Here is a 20,485-nt window from a genome sequence, read left to right as displayed (position 1 = left end):
ATGCTATGAATCAACCATTTAAACCACATCTACTGTGCATCTCTAAAATAGAGGTTCCTCGTGTTTTTATGTTCATTATGTTGGGTCTCATAGTTAGATTTCTACTGAAGTATATTCTCCTCCAACAGATGATGAGGTGATGGTGAAAGGATTCCACAGACCAACAAGCTTATTCAGACATATGTTTATTTTAGTTTGAACAAGCTTATGGTATCAGACATGAAACTGCAGTTTTCATGGAGAGTGGCATTGGGATCAAGATGGCGCTCGCTCTGAACTTCACAAAAGACCTCAAGCCAATATATAAACTAAATGACGTAGACCATTTAATATACATTAGCGTTGTTCTTTAAACCAAATTTGGTAATCTCTCAGTCTCTGACCATCCCCTTTCTGTGAGCTAAACAGCCTGTTCCAAGACATCATCTACTGTACATGTCAAGTTCGTATAGGTTTGCTATAATAAATGACTCCTATAGCATCAACAGATGGAACATTCCTGACAGAGGCCCTGCGCTCACAGAAACACAGATACTATTTTAGAGTAAAATAACAGAATGATCCCAATAGTAGACTATGGACTGTTAGTAAAATGCCTACATTAATATGATGGTATTATAGAAAATACACATCACTACTTTAATGTTTACTGTAAAAAATGAACTTTATTGTGCTTTTATTTTGAAGGCAAAACCAATAAACCGGAAGTGAAATTGTTGCTAAATTCACGGACATTAACGTTACGTTCCACTTTTAAAACGTTAAACTTTAAGGCAGTATGGATTACGGGACACGTACCACGTATTACAACGATCTGGTAAGCCTTTGCTTGTTCCACAGGACTGTGTTGTCTGCTAGAAGAGCAACTAATGTTAACCTGTAAGTTGAACAGAACGTTTTCTAGCTTGTTGCAGTCTACGCGGCTAACTGCAGAGCTAATTCAGTCAGACAGTGAATGGGCAAGCGATGCCGTGCAGGCTGTAGCCCCATCAGCTGATTACTGACCTGATAGCTTTTTATTTCTCCTCACAAAGCACTCCAGGTAGAGATACAAACAAACAGGCTGTTATAGTGAAGCTTCTCTGCATGCATTAACAGCTGTGTGTGAGCCTGGCGCTGGCTACTTTGAGGTTAATGTCACGTTGCATGCTGTAGGTGTAAAATGGTATCGGGCGTGTGGCCGTGTCAGTATCGGGCGAGTACGAGTACAGCAAAATAGGCCAGTATCGGCCCCGATACCGATACCAGTATGGTATCGGGACATCTCTAGTTTCTTTACATGCCGCCACATCTAGAGTTACACTTCTTCTCTTGTGGTCTCTCCAGACTTCTCTCTTACCTCACTGAGCCACCTGTGGTCAAACTTGGTATTACAGTTATGTTACTAGATATCATTACATCCCCTTTCCTTTGAAGTTGTAACAAAACATATAGGGTAGGATGGCCATATCTTTTTGAAATTCTGAACCGTTTTGGCCTAGGGGAGAAATTTTGCAAATGGATAAGATTACTTTATACAGAGCCATATGCAGAAATATTGACCAATGGAACCATCTCAAATACTATCAAGATAAAACGCGGCTGTAGGCAAGGGGATCCGGTGTCTCCATTATTATTTATTTTGGCAATTGAACCACTAGCGCTGGCAGTAAGCATTCATAGGAACATCTCAGGAATAACTATGGGACAACAGGAGCATCGTCTGGCCTTATATGCGGATGATGTCATTATCTTCCTCAAGGATATAAGAAATTCTATCCCGGCCTTGATGGACTTGATTAAAGCATTTGGAAAGATCTCAGGCTATGAGATAAACAAAACTAAAACTGCAATTATGCTACTAAATTCGGCGGAAATGAGAAACCCGCCAGAAGAAGCTGCTCAGTTCAATGTGGTGGAATGTTTCACTTATTTAGGCATTCAAATAGTTCCATCTCTTTGGAAAATTGTAGATGTGAACTACGAACCAGTGCTGTCGGATATTTCAAAGTCAGTAGATAGGTGGTCTTCGATTCCAATGTCATTAATAGGGAGAATAAATGTTCTCAAGATGAATGTACTTCCCAAGCTGTTGTATTTGTTTCAAAATTTACCATTGCCACCTCCGAGCAATTTGTTCTCTCAGCTAAAGAAACTGTTTATCAGATTTTTATGGAATAATAGACGTTCCAGGTTGCGACTGTCGTTATTGTATTTACCCTATGATAGAGGAGGGCTTAAATGTCCCAACCCACTCTGGTATTATTGGGCAGCTCAGCTGAGAACGCTGATGTTTTATTTTACAGAAACAGAGGCTCCCTTATCTTATGGAGGGCCATCGGCTGAGTCTACCTCTACCAAGCTACCTATACTCGGCTAAAGTTAAAAAGCTTAAGAAAAGTACTGAAAATCCTATAGTTAAAAACATGATTGAGGTGTGGCGGCAAGTCAAACAATTCTTGGGAGAAACAGAGTCTCTTTCACTTTTTAGTCCAATATGGAGGAACGATCTTTTCCCCATAGGGAGGTCTGGGTGGTTTAAAGACTGGGCTGAAAATGGCTTACAAAAAATAGGAGATTTATATAAACCAGATGGTGATCAGATGATGTCGTTTGAGGAAATAATAGATAAATACAACATAAATCGCAAACAATTCTTTGGCTATTTACAAGTGAGAGATTTCATTAGAAACCAGCAAAATCAATCTTTAACTATTCCCACTATGTCTACAATAGAAGAGGTAATGCTGATGAACTGTTTAGGCAGGGGCATCATTTCTAGGATATATAATCATCTGGTAGGACAGTCTTCAGAGTCTTCCATGGAGAGACTGGAGGCATGGAGAGAGGACTTAGATGATGAACACATCACTGAAGGGGACTGGGAGGAGGCATGTGACAAAGCACAATCCCAAACGTTTAACTCACGCCTTAAATTGCTGCAGTATAACTGGTTGATGAGAGTCTATGTAACGCCAGAGAAGATCAATCAATCAATCAATCAATCAAATACAATTCCTGATTTATGTTTCAAGTGCCGAAAAGAAAAAGGTACACTTTTCCACTGTCTATGGCAGTGTAGCCAAATCAAAACCTTTTACGATGCAGTAAGAAAGTGTATCCAAGATATTTTGTCCATACAAATACCTTTAGATCCAAAGCTCTTTATTTTAGGATTATACCCACTTAATTTTAACATCAGAAGGAGACAGAAAAGGTTTTTGGATATAGGTTTACTTTTGGCCAAAAGGGTTATTGCCGTAACTTGGAAACAGGTTGGTAGGCCGGGGATCGGGAGATGGATTTCTGAGTTAACAACAACGCTCCCCTTAGAAAAAATCACATATATCATCAGGAGTAAACAGGAATTGTTTGACAGCATTTGGGGCCCTTTCATTTGTTATCTAGAGAGGACAGATGTGGCCGACATGATGGAAGCGCCTGGGACTGTTTGAAAGATTTTTTTTGCTTCTTTATTCCATTTGCTCTCTATATTCCATTCTATGTACCTGTACATGAGTCAAGATGTAACTGAAAAAGTGTAAGTTAAATTAGTCAGCCCCCATCATGGTCTGTATGTCGGTGTGTTTCTTTGTTTTTGTTTTTTGTTTTTTTTTCTGTTGTGCTATTGTGGGGAGGGGAGCGAGGTGGGATATGTATGGGATGTTTGTATTGTAATTTGTATAGATGTTTAAATGTGTTAATTGAAAACAATAAATACAATGTTGGAAAAAAAAGTTGCTAAATCAATTTAGGGAAAATTAAGGCCCTTAATTTTTTTTGAAAAGTCTTAATTGCCATTTGAGTGGTATTCAATTGTGTAGCTATTGAGCTGATGGTGTTAAATGAGCATAGGATATCATCTCATATCGATCGCAGACCCCTGAATTGAATTGTTATCGTATTGTGGCAGACTTTGTGATATTAGCAAATATCCTGGCCCCTCGGCCCTCTGTTTCCAGAGCAGGCTGCCATATTATCGGCCTCGGACTGGCCCCTCTGCCCTCTGTTCCTCAGCATCCCTCAGACTGGTCCTCGGCCCCTCTGTTCCTCATTTCACAACATCATCACATGACTTTCACCCCATCATCACATGACAAGACCCTGGTTCATCCATCACTTCAAGCTGACTCTCCAGAGGTGTAACCTCCCGGCGGAGAACTACTCCGGTCACTCCTTCAGGATCGGCGCGGCCACATCAGCCGATGTGCAAGGGGTGTCCTCCGCCTCCCTTCAACAAATGGGGCGCTGGTCTTCGTCAGCCTATGCGGCCTACATCCGTCCAGAGCAGGCTGCCATATTATCGGCCCAAAGATCCCTCCTTCCTTAATTCTTAATTGGTAAGCATGGCAAATGCAAATCGCATTTCGTTGGTGGTGGTCTTCCCGAAATTATCGCGCCAGCAGTAGTAGCCAGCAGTAGTAGCTGTAGTAACCCTTCCTCAGGGTACGCAGAATCCATGGTGTGGGGGAGCAGAGTCGCTTCCAAACAGGGAGCCTGCGCGATAACGATAGCTTTTCACCAGGAGGCAGAGGTACAGCACCGATGCGGGGCCCAGGGCCATCTCGGCGGGTCGGCCACCACGGTGGTAACCCACCGGTAACGCTTGCATGACGGACCAGGCCCCTGGGGCAGTGGCATGTGAACGGGTGCTTGCGTGACAGGCCAGGGCCCTGAGGGCAGTGGCGTGTCAGCAGGCTCGCCGTAGTGTCTACCAAAAGGGGACCTTATCACAGTTTGACCGCAAGGGGAAACTGTGGGGTGATCACGGCGAGAAGCCCCAGACTGATGCAGGGCGCTAGTCCAAACAAAAGCCGGCTCCGCCTCACCACTCCGGTGAGGGAGCCAACTATCACTCACCTAGCCCCGCCCCGAAGGGCAGGCCCGAAGTATGCCCGATAGGCCAGGCCCCTTAGGGCAGCGGCGTATGTTATGCGATGTTATTGGTGGAGCTGCACTTGGACAGGAATAGGCTGAAGTAAGACTCACCCTGCAATGTTATTGGTGGAGACGCTCTTGGACAGGGATAGGCTGGAGCGTCCACGGCGGGAACCGAGCAGCGATTGGCGGAGGCTGTCCGAGTGGTAGATGGCTGAACTGGGACGCTCCCGCATCCCTGGAGCTATGGAGGGAGAAAAGGAGAGGAGAGGACAGAAGACAAGGGAGGAGAGGAAAGGACATAAGACAAGGAAGAAGAAGAGGATGGATTCTATGGATACCCCCACAAGTCTCCCCTTTACAGATAACTATCGTTCATTAGGGCCCAAGCACTGAGTGGTGCGAAGACCCTATTGTTTTTGTATGAATTTTTATGCCTCCGCCGGCGATAGCCAGGCCGGAGGCATTATGGATCCGGGTTGTCCATCCATCCGTCCGTCCGTCCGATGTTTGTTAACGCGATATCTGAAGAAAGCCTTGACGGAATTTCATCCAATTTGCCTCAAATGTTGACTTGGACTCAAGGATGAAGTGATTAGATTTTGGTGGTCAAAGGCCAAAGTTCAAGGTCACTGTGAACTCACGACTGCTCATTTCATGCTCATTAACGTGATATCTCTGGAACGCCTTGGTGGAATTTCGCCACATTTGGCTCAAACGTCCACTTGGACTCCAGGATGAACTGATTACATTTCGGTGCTAAAAGGTCAAAGTTCAAGGTCACTGTGACCTCACGAACACCATTTTCTAGCTCGTTAACGTGTTATCTCAGGAACGGAATTTCGCCACATTTGGCTCAAACGTCCACTTTGATTCAAGGATGGACTGATTACATTTTGGTGGTCAAAGGTCAAAGGTCAAGGTCACTGTGACCTCGCGCACACAATTTTCATGCTCGGTAACGCCTAGTCTCAATGCCAGACCCATGAGAGTTCTTACGCTGATACACTACGTTACTGCATGCTGCAGAGCTCTCTCTGGGTCTGGGACACTTTCCCTCAGCCGGCTGGTTATGGGAGGGAACCATTCACTTGGCCAGTGATATGCCAGTGGTGGATTCAGTCCTCCCCAATCAGTAACGGCTTTCACATCATGGGAGGCGTAGTCTGGGAACGCTTTACTCCACTTTTGGCCATGGGGACGTAAACCAAGGAAACAGGAAACAATATCAGAAACAAGTGCACCAAAAACGTCTTTGTTGCCGTTAGCTTGAATGACACAGCGAGGTTACGTTAGCTAGAGCCTGATAAGAAGAACAACAACACAAGTTGTATAATAGCGTTAGCACATTTCTCTAGTAGTCACTGCCGAGGAAGGTTTCTGGAGAGCCAAAGACAATGGAGTACTCGCCATGTGAAATCATATGATCAATGTCCATGTCTTTCCCAGCACAGGCAGCAGAGATGCCTTTAGATTTCAACTGTTGTACTTGATCCTGCATTATCAATAACAACGGACAGACAACTATAACTATTCCATCGGCCATTTGTTTGAAAAGTTCTTCCCAAGCAGTTGGCACACCGTCGGCCAGGTTTGGAATACTAAGCTTTTCCCAAAGCCAGTTGGTAGACACGCGAGAACATCTCTTTCCTCGATTAATTGTCTAATGCAAAGCTTCTGTATTGGCTTAAAATAGGCTATGTGATATTGTGAATCCACCATGTTTCTACAAGAACTTCTTCAAAAACTTTGTTCGCTACGTCCATCTTTTTTTCTTATTGTTTGCCGTTTTATTTTCTTATTGTTTCCGCTGTTTGTTTCCTGTCTAGGGCGGGCTCTAGGCCGGTAACAGGCCGAGTGACAAAATCCCTTGTAAACAGAGGCCAGGCTCTTTCTCGCCGAGAAGAGCCTGGTGACGCGAGGTTACCAGGCTCTTTCTTGCCAAGAAGAGCCTGGTGACGCGAGGTTAAGGGAGGCGCAGCCCATTTTTCAAAACGCTCTCTCATCGGTGCTACGACCTGTCACTCATTCATGTCAACCCGCCTTCAAAAACCACCAGTGGCTGTGAAGTGGCACAGATGTAGTATGCGGAGCGCAGCGATTCAACGTAATATTTGAGTTTGGGGAGAGACTAGAGCCCTTTTCCCACATGCGTACCGGAAAATTACCTGTAAGTCAATATCGGACATTTCCCTTCACACCTCTCCTCTGGCATGTGGGAATCTATCAGCGAAATTGCCTGTATGGGGGGGGGGAGGGGGGGGCGGCACTGCAGAGCGGGTGGGGAGTGACGTGTCGGCAAAACTCCGAATGGTGAAATAAGTTTGCTTGTTTATCCGTTCACCTGCGTAGCGTTGAAGCACTTTTTACAGACTGGCTTCATTTGATGTGTCCGGGCTTGCCTTGGCTTTCGGCAACGTTGCTTAGTCCCTGTCGGACTGTGACTGAAGGAGGAGGACGGACTGTGGCCAGAGAGCGAGCAGAGAGGAGAGGGGAAAATCAGCACAGCACACACATGAAGCTGACATAGGCTACTGCTCTTATTATCACAAGATCATTTCGCCAGTTTGCTTTAATGTGCGCTAATGATTAGATTATGCCCGCTGGAACATTAAGCAACGTGTGTACACCTCGCCCATGAGAGTGTCGCGCAGAATATGAAGATAGACTAAACCGGGGACAGATCATGACTGATGATTATGTACCTCTGCGCTGCTGCGTGAGACTAGAGCCGTCTGGAAGCGAGAGAGACCAGGAGGGAATTTATTTTGGGAAGATGCTCTGAACAATTTTGACGACGTGGAATGGAAGCGTCATTTTCGCATGTCCCGGTATTACGTGCTGAGTCTGGTCCGACCCGCACGCAAGATCACCCGGTGGCGAAAACCACTGGAAGCGCGTTTGCGACTGGCAATAGTCCTTTGGTGGTACGCAACACCAGGGGAATATCGAACAATCAGCTGTGTATGTGGTGTTGGACTGTCTACTGTGTGCATTGCAACCTGGTCCACGAAGTCACAGCCCACTGATAGCGGAAAATGCCTTCGGAAATCAGCAAGCTGACATACTGCTCTTATTAGGCTATCACAAGATCATTTCGCCAGTTTGCTTTAATGTGCGCGAATGATTAGATTATGCCCGCTGGAACATTAAGCAACGTGTGTAGGCTACTCCTCGCCCATGATTGAAGGACCGCTGTCGCGGAAAATGACCTGAACCGTTTCCACTTGCGTCCCCTTAAGACCATACCGCTCTTGTGACTGGCACGAAACTGGTGAAATGTCGGGGACGACGGGGTCGCGCTTATACCGGCACGGCGCCTTTCTCACATGCAGGCATTAGACCACGTACCGGTCATTTTGCGGTACAAAGCGCATGTGGGAAAAGGGCTTAGGTAACGCCATACCTCAGTAACACCTTGATGGAATTTCTTCACATTTTGCTCACATGGATGTCAACTGCTCACTTGTTGGCGGAGGCATATCCGCGGTGCAGTCGTTCTAGTTCTATATTGATGCTTTCTCATGTGTATAATTGTAAAATGGGATAGCGATGGCGTCATTCCATTTTCTGTTTGCCTCCCAGCCAAGACCTCAGGACCACAATGGAACGACTTTATTGTGATATCCTGATGAATTATTTTATACTGTATGCTTGGAATTGTTATTGCATTTTTTAATTTGTCAAATAAATTCAATTCCATTCCATTTGTGCATGTGTGTGTGATCAAAAGGTCTAACCTTTGTTGCGCAGCGTGACATTCTGCAAGGCGGAGTTATTCCGCATGAGGGCCATCTTCTGTTGCTGTGGTGATGAAGGACACAGATCAGTATACAACAGATAAGATGCTGTAGTGATGAAGGACACAGATCAGTATACAACAGATAAGAGATACTAGCTTATCAGGCCGCCTCGGGCTCAATGTTGGCGGGGGGCGGGGGGGGGTGGGGTGTCTGTGGTGGTGGTGAGGTATGGGTCGGCCAGGGCCTTTATCCCGGCCGACGTCACAAGACGTGATGCAAATCGTGACTAACAGACACTGCCCAGTCCGCCCGCCTGCCCGCCCAGGCAATGTTATTATATGCATTATTGAATCCTCTACTGTTGTAGACTTATTACTTTTTTCTCTTAAAAGGATCCCCATTAGCTGCCGCCTAGATGACAGCTACATGACACGCAATAATTAAAATACAAAAACACAAAGGAAAAGAACAGAAGGAAGAATAAAAAGCAAATCTAAGCTAAGACAGACAATAGCATGGTCAGCTAGCCCTCTAGCTGGCCAGTAGCTCAAATGTTAAAATATGGTGTCAGTACAACTCTCTATACTTTAGAAAACAAACATAGTGTGTGTGTGTGTGTGTGTGTGTGTGTGTGTGTGTGTGTGTGTGTGTGTGTGTGTGTGTGTGTGTGTGTGTGTAGACCGAGCAACTAATGGCAAGTAATGGCAACTGCTCTACCCATTTTGGCAACCACCCTGTCGATGTGCTCGGCCCACGACAATGAACTATCAAGCCAAAGTCCAAGAAGCTTCACAGTTTTTACTTGTCATATAGCTTGAACCATCTATCAGTAAACTCATTTTAGGATTGTGTGACAATCTGATTAGAACCCAAAATTATACACATAGGGCGCTATCGTCGTACAGGCGCTATCGTTTGCGCACTACTTTGCGCACCTATGCCATCTTCCCTGGGTCTTATGCTATCCATCCAGTTTTGCGCAGGGATCTAAGTGCAGACACAGGTGTAGGCGTGGCCCAGGCGTGTCCGCGCAAAATACTGGCCTTTGCGCGCCTCTTCCCTGTGTCCAGGCGCGGACTGCATAATCGGGCGCTTCGGGCAGATGCCATTTGAGTTGTGTGCAGGCCAGGCCACTCACTGAACAGCAGGCCAGTATGTATAAGTGGTCCTAGTTGCGCAGATTGCAGGCAGGCAGGCTGCAGGCAGCCAGGCAGGGAGGAATGAGTTAACTTTTCAGTCAGAAGCTGCTGAGACCCGAACGCGGGTGGGGGGGGCTTGCTGTTCAATGGTGCCAAAATGGAGAAGAAAAGGGGTGCAGAGAGGTGGAAAGCAAGGAGCCTATGTTGTGTCTTGGCCTAAACTACAAATATCAGTCATAGACAATTGTCTATGGCCTCTAGAATATTCGAGAGAAATTAAATTAACACTAATTTGTATGTATTTATTTATTTATATTAGGCTATATAAAAAATCCCATTGGTCAAATGTAAACAGTAGTGGCTAATCTGAAAGTATGGGTTGGATTGCTTTTGGGGTTTTCTTCACAAAAGTGGAGAAGGAGGCAGAAGCAGCACTAGCACTGCAGCAGGTGCTCCTGCAGAGCTGGAGGTGGTGTTGAACTTTCCAATTTTAAATCAAAAGCCACAGAGCTAACCACCCGCTTTCTGGAAAGAGGTTACACTAGTTTAAACTTGGATAAAGCATACCAAAGAGCACTTGATACTGATAGAACATCTTTACTCAGTAAAAAATCCCAACAATCACCTGCTGGTCTGTGTTTTTCCACCTAGTATACTCCAGCAGCAGGCAGAATTAAGCACACCATTTTGAAACACTGGCATATTTTAAAAAGTGATCCTCGACTTGCAGAATTTTGTATTAATACTCCTCTCTTTGCTTTTAGACGTTCCCGCAGCCTAATGGCTCATTTCCACCACATTTTACAGCCCTGCACAGCTCACCACCACTCGGCTCTACTTGTTTCAACCCGATGGACGTTTTGCTTCCACCACTGGTCATCTGCCCCCGCCCACCCCCGCCCACACCTGGTCGTCATAGCAACCGCATATCTGCCCTCCGCCTATAACCGAAGTAGGCTATAACACAACGTTAAAATTAAATCCATACACAGAACTTTTAAACTGTTTATGAAATACTGGTGCCTCTAAATGACCTACAGTTTACATGGGCAAATGTGACAATTAGCCAGGAGAATGGATATCACTTTGTTGTTAGTCAAACTCACATGCATGCGCTGCACGAGGGACGGGGGTTGCGCTACAGAGTGAAGCCTCTACCCCGGCGGCCTCTCACCAGGCAAGACCGCGGCTTCACCAAAGCCCCGCCTGCGGCCTAGCGGAGCCGACGCTGCACACAGCTACAAAGGGCTTCCTGAGGAGCGGATTTTTTTCTCTCTCAAAACAATTGAAAACCACCGTCATGTTAAAGGCCCAATCCGTCAATACTCACTATTACTGACGCCGGTGGCCATTAGTGTAACTGCAGGCAGCGTGTGAACGAGCTGACGCGCGGGCACCATACTCGCACGCGCACAAGCAGTTGCCTGGCAACAGCAGAGCTGTTCGTTGCTTTGTAACGTTAACTCATAAAAGTCACTTGAAAACGGCAACCTGGACAATTTATCGGTCAGATCAGCCTCGAGATGCCCAGGAAGGATTCTGGATGATTTAGGGGACGTTATTGTGGCATGTTTGGTCGTGTTTTGGCTTACGTTGGCTGCGGGCAAGTCGATACTCATGTTAGCACAAGCCACGAAATAGCCTGTTCCCCCTGTATGTACGGTACCGTGTAATGCCTGGAGTTGACCAAACTGAACAATCAAACAATGTTTCATAAGCATAACAGTAACGTTAGGCATATTTACGACTGTTAACTTCATTATCCACACAAGACGGTAACGTTATTAGTGGGGCTGGTGGTAATTTCTATAAATGTAAATTAATATTAGTTAGCCACGATTAGCATCAAGCTAACGTTACTAGTATGTGCAGTCCCACTGCAGCCAACTGCAGTCAGAGCCTGCTGGCTGCGGGAAGTGGAGTTGACCAAACTGAACAGTCAAACAATGTACCGTAAGCATAACAGACAGTAGGCTAACGTTAGGCATATTTCCGACTGTTAGATTCATTATCAACACAAGACAGTAACGTTATTAGTGGGGCTGGTGGTAATTTCTATAAATATAGCTAAATCTATTAGTTAGCCGCGTATAGCATCAAACGTTCAGGCAAACTCACCACCGCAGCTAAATGCAGTCAAACAATAATGTTCCATGACCATAAGCGTAACGGTAGTAACGTTAGGGTTGCATTACTTCACACAAGACGGTAATGTTAGCAGAGTTTCTGACCAGGTGGTCAGATACTTGTACTACGGAGTGACAGTAAAAATCTTGAATCTTGAAAATCCATTAGCAAGCAGCTAACGTTATCTGGTCAAAACCACATTACAGTAGCTACAAGCAGCAAGTTTCCTTCATGAACCGAAAACACAGTCCTGACTCTAGTTTCCCCCCGATGTCGGTCACATTGCTGCTGTCTGGCCAGACGGGCTTCATTAGATAAATATTTATTTATTTAGTCTGGACTTTTTCTGGAGTCTGTGTTGTTGTTTCCTTTAGCTAGCAGCTAGCGACGAACGTAACGTTAAAAGCTACTTCAGCCATTTCCTGTTAGCGTCTAGGACAAGAGACAAGCTCGTGAACGCGCGAGACGTCACATCCTCTAGCTGTGGCGGGAGATGCTATCCACTTCGAAATGTATGTTCTGAACGGCTGGTCTGAGAGAAACGCCCCTGGTCGCCATTTTTAAGTTACGTCAAGGCGCATTCACTCATTGCCAATAATAAACACTTTGTGCACATTTATTTCTCGCCAGAACCGACGGAATGGGCCTTTAAAGCTGAGTAAGGCTTTTATTTCACCAGAGCCGAAGGCAGCAACACAAAAGACTGATTGAAATAACATAACAGAAGAAGGTAAGCCCCCTGCCCCACTAAACTGGCATGCAGCTTCAGTCAGTAGATTAAACACGATTCTGCCTGACCAATCAGTCGTCTGCAGTGTTTTCACGTCACCGTATGAACCCGGGTTCACAGCGCTGGAACCTCAACAGAGCAGGCACTAAAAGCAGCATGACTCAACCCCGACTCAACCCGGGCTGTCCCCGTTTTTGATCGGTGGAATGAGACAAAAAAGCGAGACGAGCTGGGCGGGGCCGCGTTGATACCAGCGGTGGAAATGGGCCATAAGAGACTGTCTAGTCCACTCGGACATGACCCCTCCTCCCTCCACCTGGCTCTCCTCCAAACCCCTCCAAGGCTTCTTCAGATGTGGCAACTGTGCCCAGTGCTCCAACTCCACAAATTCAAAATTCTTTACCCACCCCCACAATGGCAGGAAATTTGGCATACGTTCATTCATAAATTGCAACAGTACCCACGTCATTTATCTTCTTATTTGTCCGTGTTCCTTGGCGTACATAGGCCAAACAAAGAGACCACTTAAAATCCAATCCAATCCAATCCACTTTATTTATAAAGCAAATTTAAAACAACAGAGTTGACCAAAGTGCTGTACACTCAAACAAAAATAGCAGTGACAAAAGAAAATACTCAGCACACACAAATAAGACAGAAGTTAAAATTAGGATCTCGGAACACAAGACCGCAATATGCACCAAAAACATGGAATATGCTATGGCCGCAGACACTACAGTCAAGCCAACCATGGCTCCCCAGCAACCCTTAGGTTCTATGGTATTGAAAAAGTTTCAATTTCCCAGAGGGGTGGTGATATAATTAAAAAACTCCTATGCAGAGAAGCATTTTGGATACACACACTGGAGACACTGGAGCCCTCAGGCCTCAATGAAGAACTCTCCCTCTCCCCCTTCCTCTAGACGGTCTTCTTCTTAAATGTATTGGCTGTCTCATTTTTTGGGCTTGTTGTTGCTTTATTCCTTTATTGTTGTACTTTTTTTTATAGCCTAATTCCTTCCCCCCCATACTACACTGTCCATCTTATATTAGGCCTTTGTGTGTTATTATAAAACTGTTGCACTTTGTCTTTATAGTCTACCCCCCCCCCCCCTATAATGCACTGTACATTTTAAATCTTATTTTAGGCCTCTATTTTGGCCTTCTTACTTTACACTGAATAATTGCTGATTGTAGATGCTCTGCTGAGGCTGTAATTGTCTAATAGGCAGGACTTAGCCATTGGCTAATTGTAGGCTCTGCCCCCATTCTCCACCTGTTGGCAGCCCTTTAAATGCTTCCCCAGCCTGTCATTCTGTTGACCTGATGAAGACGCACTGACGTCGAAACATTGTCTTTTTACTCTGCACCTTAAATAAAAGGCATTCTATGGCCCGAGTTGCTCCAGACTTCTTCCTTTTGTGATTTTGCGTCCCTCCTGTGATGCACCGGACCTGCCTGTCTCTACAGCTGAAGCGCGGTGGGATTCCCTCTTTTTGTGGTGTTGAACTTATCAGAATCAGGAACCTTCAGGTAGGCTACAATTTCAGAGCATAAAGTGAAACATGTAGCTATGCTTATTGCTTTCACATTAATGTGCTTTATGGGATTATCAGTAGGACTGCACAATACAGTTTAAAGTGGAGATGAAGCAGTTTGATTTTTTTGTATTTAACCTCAGACAAGCCAAGACAGGACACTGCACTCTTCCTTAAATGAAGTTTGCTCTGAAGCTTTTGTACAGAGGCATGTTTTTGTTTTTACGTCTTCATATTATACTTGCAGTTATCTCGGCAATGTTGAATTATATTAGTGAACAAATTGGTAACATAACATGTAACATCACGTTAGCATTATATTCATCAAATCTTGCTTCAAACGGCCCAAATCTTTCGCCGGCGACCTTTGGTCCGTGTGTGTTGGCCTGGCCTCCTTGGTATCTAATGCCCGGCCTGAATTATGGTCCCAGTCCGCCCCTGCCTGTGTCTTATGCTATCATCTGCCTCCTTTAACACTTTGAGTGCCACGGCCCTTGGGCAAAAGGTGCTGTACTGTGCCACATAGGCCGCAATGCATTTTAAAACAGTCATATAATTTATTTAATAATTACTATGTAAACACTGAACACGCACAAATAACGATGAGACTCTCTTCTATCACCTGCAAAAAAAAGTTTATTGATCCCATTTTCCGTTCTTTAGTTATGAGCCGGAGAAGATAGCTTGATTTGACCAAAAACAGCCACTTTTTTTCTAGAACCTGAGATATTCAGCCTTTTGTGAAAGGAAGCATTTCAAGCACATCATTGACTCATTGCTAATATTTTCTGATGTAATGACACCTCAAAAATAATTTCCTTCAATAAAAGAGTGAAAACAAAGGAATTTTGTTTGGCCAAATAATATTTTTTAGCTGCAACCAGCAGCGCTGGCCCCTGCGTGCGCTGCTGGTTGCAGCTTCTTGCTGTTCTTGATTTACTGCTGGTGGGCATCAGATATTCTAGCTTGCGTTTGCTAATCCTGTCCTGCTGTCTGGGTGTTGTATGCTGCTCTGCGTGCTCTGCGTGCAGTAGCCAGCCGCTTATTTTCACCTGACAGGGGATGCTTCACAGATAGGTGTCCTAGTCCTAGTAGGACATATCACGTGGGAGGGCGGCTGTGGCTCAGGAGGTAGAGCTCAGGAGGTAGAGCGCGTCGTCCACTAACCAGAAGGTCGGTGGTTCGATCCCCGGCTCCTCCAGTCCGCATGTCTAAGTGTCCTTGGGCAAGACACTGAACCCCAAATTGCTCCCGATGGCTGTACTAGCACCCTGCGTGGCAGCTGGCCACCTTCGGTGTGTGAATGGGTGAATGTAGGCACATTGTAAAGCGCTTTGGATAAAAGCGCTTTATAAATGCAGTCCATTTACCATTTACCAGGATCACGCTATTCCAACGAGTTCCCCTCCCTCCAAACAGGTGCCCCGAACGACCAGAGAAGGCACCACTTCAGCGACGAGGATATTGCATGTTTTGTTGAGGGGTTCCTATATGAAGGAAACCCCCAGGGGGCACGGGGAGAACATGCAAGGCTACATACACACTTATCCAGATGTTTTTCACTCTCATTTGTAGCATTGTGCTTTAGGAACCACCGGTGTCCCCCAGGGCTCAGTCCTGGGCCCCTTACTTTTCCTTCTCTATATCAGATCTCTTGCCTATGTGATCTCTTCTCATGGCTTTTCTTATCACTGCTATGCTGATGACACCCAGCTTTTTCTTTCCTTCCCCCCCTCCGACACTCAAATCGAGGCTCGCATCTCTGCATGCCTCAAAGACATTGGCGACTGGATGTCTGCCCACCACCTCAAGCTCAACCTTGGTAAAACTGAGCTACTCTTCCTCCCAGGAAAAGACTGCCCTCTCACTGATCTCTCCATCTCCATTGACAATATCACCACTGTACTTCCCTCCCAAACAGCTAATAACCTTGGGGTGATCCTTGACAACCAGCTGTCTTGCTCAGCCAACATAGCTGTGACAGCACGCTCCTGTAGGTTCTCCCTCTACAACATCCGCAAAATCCGTCCCTTTCTCACAAGAGAAGCGACTCAACTCCTGGTCCAGTCACTTATCATCTCTCGCCTGGACTACTGCAACGTGCTCCTGGCCGGCCTACCTGCCACCGACATCCGACCGCTTCAGCTCATTCAGAACGCTGCAGCCCGTCTGGTATTCAACCAACCCAAATTCTCTCATGTCACTCCCCTCTTCCAGGACCTCCACTGGCTTCCCATCTCAGCACGCATCAAATTCAAGACACTGGTACTGGCCTACAGGGCAGTACACCAGTCAGCTCCTCTGTACCTGCAATTTATGGTCAGGTTCCAAACCTCTCAGCGCTCCCTTCGCTCCTCCACCAGTGCAGGTCGCCTCGCCCCTCCTTCGCTACGGGGGCTCAAAAGTCACAAATCCCAATCTCGACTCCTCTCCTCCCTAGCACCTCAATGGTGGAATGAGCTTTCACCTTCGGTCAGGACAGCTGAATCACTGCCAATCTTTCGGAAAAGACTAAAGACACACCTTTTCAGGCTCCATCTGGGCCCTTCTTGATCTAACTTCTTTCTCTCTCTTTCTAAAAAAAAACTAAACTAAACTTGTACCACTGTTCCTTCAGAAGTTGTAGTTGTCATAGACTGTGCTGCATAGTTGATTGCTCTATTGCTGACAAAAATGTGTTATTGTAAGTCGCTTTGGATAAAAGCGTCTGCCAAATGACGTAATGTAAAATGTAATGTAATATAGGAAACTATTGGCCTGCTTGTCCTGTATCAAGTCTGCTTTTCTTATGTCTACTGTAATTCCCCTTGCCCTTGTAAAAGCAGCCTGCAACTCGTTTTTTAAAAGTAGCCTGTCTGCTTGCCCACTCAGCGAGGAGGAAGCTGCTGTTACAGACGTGATGCTGTGGCTTTTAACACATTCAGTGCCAGCGACGCCATATGGCGTCATTAGAAATTTACCGTAGAGTGCCAGCGACGACAAATGGCGTCAATAACTCGAATTTTTTTTTTTGACGGGGGGGTGTCGATCTATGCCTCTTACATCGCCTCTTACAATATTCAGAGGTATTGAATGTGTCTAACCTATTTTACAGAACCCTTAGGTGGCGACAGCGCTCTCCAGATGAGAGAACGTGGAGTGAAACACACAGAAGAAGTCATTGGGGGGAAGGAAATCGCATCGCATCCGTCCGTATGCAGCGGCTTCATTGAAGCAACGTTTAGCTGTGCCCCTGCAGCAGCCAATCTGCTATCACAATTGAGCACCTCGGTGTCCGCTGCAACAGCCTCCGTGTCCGCTGCAACACATGATCAGCCGTGGATTTGTTATTATTCTCAACTCGAAGCATGGGAGCTGGTACACGCGGCTGTAAAAAAGCAGGATCTAGCGGACTTTTTCAGTGCTGAGCACAGGCAGAGAAAACAGCAGAGCAGAGAGACACTCCTCCCACAACGGGGGGGGGGGAGGAGGGGGGGGGGAGGTGGGCACGCAGAGCCAAGTACACAACACAGACCCAGACAGCAGGACAGGGTTGGCAAACGCAAGCCAGAATATCCGATGCCCACCAGCAGCAAAAGATCAGCAAGAAGCTGCAACCAGCAGCGCATGCAGGCGCCAGCGCTGCTGGTTTCAGCTAAAAATATTATTCTTCCAAACAAAATTCCCTTGCCTTCACTGTTTTATTGAAGGAAATTATTTTTGAGGTGTGACTACATCAGAAAATTAGCTTCAGAGTCAGTGATGTGCTTGAAATGTTTAATTTCACAAAAGGCTCATTATCTCAGCTCGTAGAAAAAAAGCTCTGTTTTTCGTTCAATCAAGCTATCTTCTCCGGCTCATAACTAAAGAACGGAAAATGGAATCAATAAACTTTTTTTTGCAGGTGATAGAAGAGAGTCTCATCGTTATTTGTGCGTGTTCAGTGTTTACATAGTAATTATTAAAGAAATTATATGACTATTTTAAAATGCATTGCGGCCTATGTGGCACAGCAAGCAACCTTTTGCCCAAGGGCCGTGGCACTGAAAGTGTTAAGGGGGATTCAAGATTCAAGATTCAAGATTTTTATTGTCACTCCGTAGTACAAGTATCACGTGTGAAATTATTGTGCTGTAGACCCCGTTACAACATAGTGCAAAAAATAAAAAATAAAAAATAAAAACAAGAGGCAACAAGCAATAAAGCAGTAAGACATGCCACAGACAGTGGCGTATTCACTGCACATATGTGCAAATGGCATGAACATACCTTAAACATAATAACATTCTGTTAGGTGCAAATAGCATATACCTAATTAAACATACTATTGCACATTAGTCATACGTGATGGTAGCAGCTGCAGTGTGGTACAGTACGGCTACTACACTATTTGTATATGTTAACTCATTGAGTGCCAATGACGACTAAAGTCGTCAATTCAAATAGTAACGTAGAGTGCCAATGACAACTAAAGTCGTCAATTGCGTTTTTTGACGGTGGGGCGTGGATCAAAGCCTGATGCATCTCCTGTAAAAATATGGGGGATGTTGAAGGTGTATAAGCTATTTTACGGACCCATTAGGTGGCGACAGTGCTCTCCAGATTAGAGAAAGGTGAGGAAAAAAACAGAGAAGAAGCCGTGGGCACACGGAAACCGATGCATGCTGTAACGTTAGCTGTGCCTGTGAACAGCAGCCAATCTGCTCCCACAATTGAGCCTTTCTGTCTGTTGCGATAGCCCCTCCACATGATTAGTTGCCAGAAAAGGAGCACCCGACACCAGCGTCTTTCTAAAAAGATAAATTATTCTCAGCTGGAAGCGCTGGGAGCCGGTGACAAAAACGGCGGAGCGCTGTGAAAATAGGCTGGGTGCAGCCAGCGCACTTTGAAACGTGCAGCGGAAGATTCAGAGCAGAGAGCCACCAGAGACACTCCCACGGAGGAGGGGTTTGCAGTTGAGGGGGGTGGGGCACGCATGGCACCATACAACTCCGACCCAGACAGCAGGCTCGATGGACAGTGTTACTATGATCTGCAGAACAAGAGATGATAAGGATCTCTCCTTTCCTTCTTTTTATCTGTCTGGGCAGGTGCTGGCAGTTTGCTGTCCAACTAAATATTTGGGTCATATTATAAAACTGATAAAAAAAGTGATGATGATGACATGTACAGACAGAGGCGTGTACTGTATGCTCAAGCTAACATGCTGAGGAAGAAGTTTTATTTTTGCTCAGATGATGTAAAGGTAAACCTGTTTAGAGCCTACTGTACTCCTCTGTATACTGACCCCCTGTGGGTCAAGTTTAAGCAGGCTAGCATTCAAAAGCTCCAGGTTGCTTATAATGACTGCCTGAGGATCCTTCTTAGGAAGCCAAGGTGTAGCAGCGCCAGTGAAATGTTTTGTGGAGCAGGAGTGAACACCTTTCATGCCCTGTTGAGAAACCTGATGTATAGGTTTATCTGTCGTCTGAATATGTCTCAGAATATGCTCATTATGTTGCTCTCTCAACCCTATCTCAGTGACACGAGATACATGTCTTCCATCTGGAAACACTGGTACAGTGCCTTACTGTAGAATTGTTAAGTGCTCTTATTGTGTTGTTACCTGTTTTTATATGTATTGTGTGTTTTTTAATGGACCTTGCGTCTAACAATAAAGTGATGATGATGATGAATAAATACATAAATAAATACATAAATAAATAAATAAAAGTTAGCTACTCTATTTATTTAAAGTACCATCATTTATTTAATGTTATGCTATTAATGCTATTACTGATTGTAAGAGTACTATGTGCTACTTTTTTCAAATGCTGGATATGCAATTTTGGAACAAACCTCTTCTAATTACCATACACTATCACAATTTACTGAGAAATAATACAACAATGAAGAAGTCCAGAACATGCTAATAATGACATGTGATAAGGGTTGGAGTCGTGGAGGTTACTTACCCGCTGTTTCATTTTGGCACAGTTTGGCAAAGTGTCTCGGCAACGGTTGTGGATGGTAACATTGCATGCTGGGAAAAAGAAAAGGAAACATGTATGAGACATAAAGAGGGGATCAGTTCATTATATCTACCAGTATGACAATGCTACCTAATAAGATAAAACATTAGGGTTGTCCTACAACCCAGGGTTTACGAGTGAGAATGAGGATTCTCACATATTGCTGAAGCCCGCCCCAGCGGCGCTGAACTTAATGCCTTTCTTTTTACCTCTGAAAAAGACCTTTAAATCCACCCAGGTGCCCTGATGGCAGCCTGGCACATCTCGGTGCCATGGCGCTAGTCCGACACCTCACGAGTCCAACACCTCACGAGTCCGAAAAATGATGCATTGGACAGACATCTCATTAGTCCGACAGCTC

At 45.4% G+C, this 20,485-nt stretch overlaps 1 protein-coding gene across 1 annotated transcript in view; it reads right to left on the bottom strand.

Annotated features, from left to right (window-relative positions):
• Positions 1-20,485, bottom strand: part of arhgef2a (Rho guanine nucleotide exchange factor (GEF) 2a) — a 134,784-nt gene that overhangs the window by 97,457 nt on the left and 16,842 nt on the right. The window contains exons 3-5 of the mRNA XM_083646542.1: positions 20,068-20,135; positions 8,598-8,661; positions 4,969-5,101 (exon numbers count right to left, since the gene is read on the bottom strand). Coding sequence (XP_083502668.1) covers positions 4,969-5,101; positions 8,598-8,661; positions 20,068-20,135 — 265 coding nt within the window. The remainder of the gene's footprint in view (positions 1-4,968; positions 5,102-8,597; positions 8,662-20,067; positions 20,136-20,485) is intronic.

The sequence above is a fragment of the Poromitra crassiceps genome, assembly GCF_964638095.1.
Source record: "Poromitra crassiceps genome assembly, chromosome: 11".
Classification (NCBI taxonomy): Eukaryota; Metazoa; Chordata; class Actinopteri; order Beryciformes; family Melamphaidae; genus Poromitra; species Poromitra crassiceps.
Note: the sequence above shows the minus strand (reverse complement) of the source record. Positions and strands in the feature narration are given on the sequence as shown.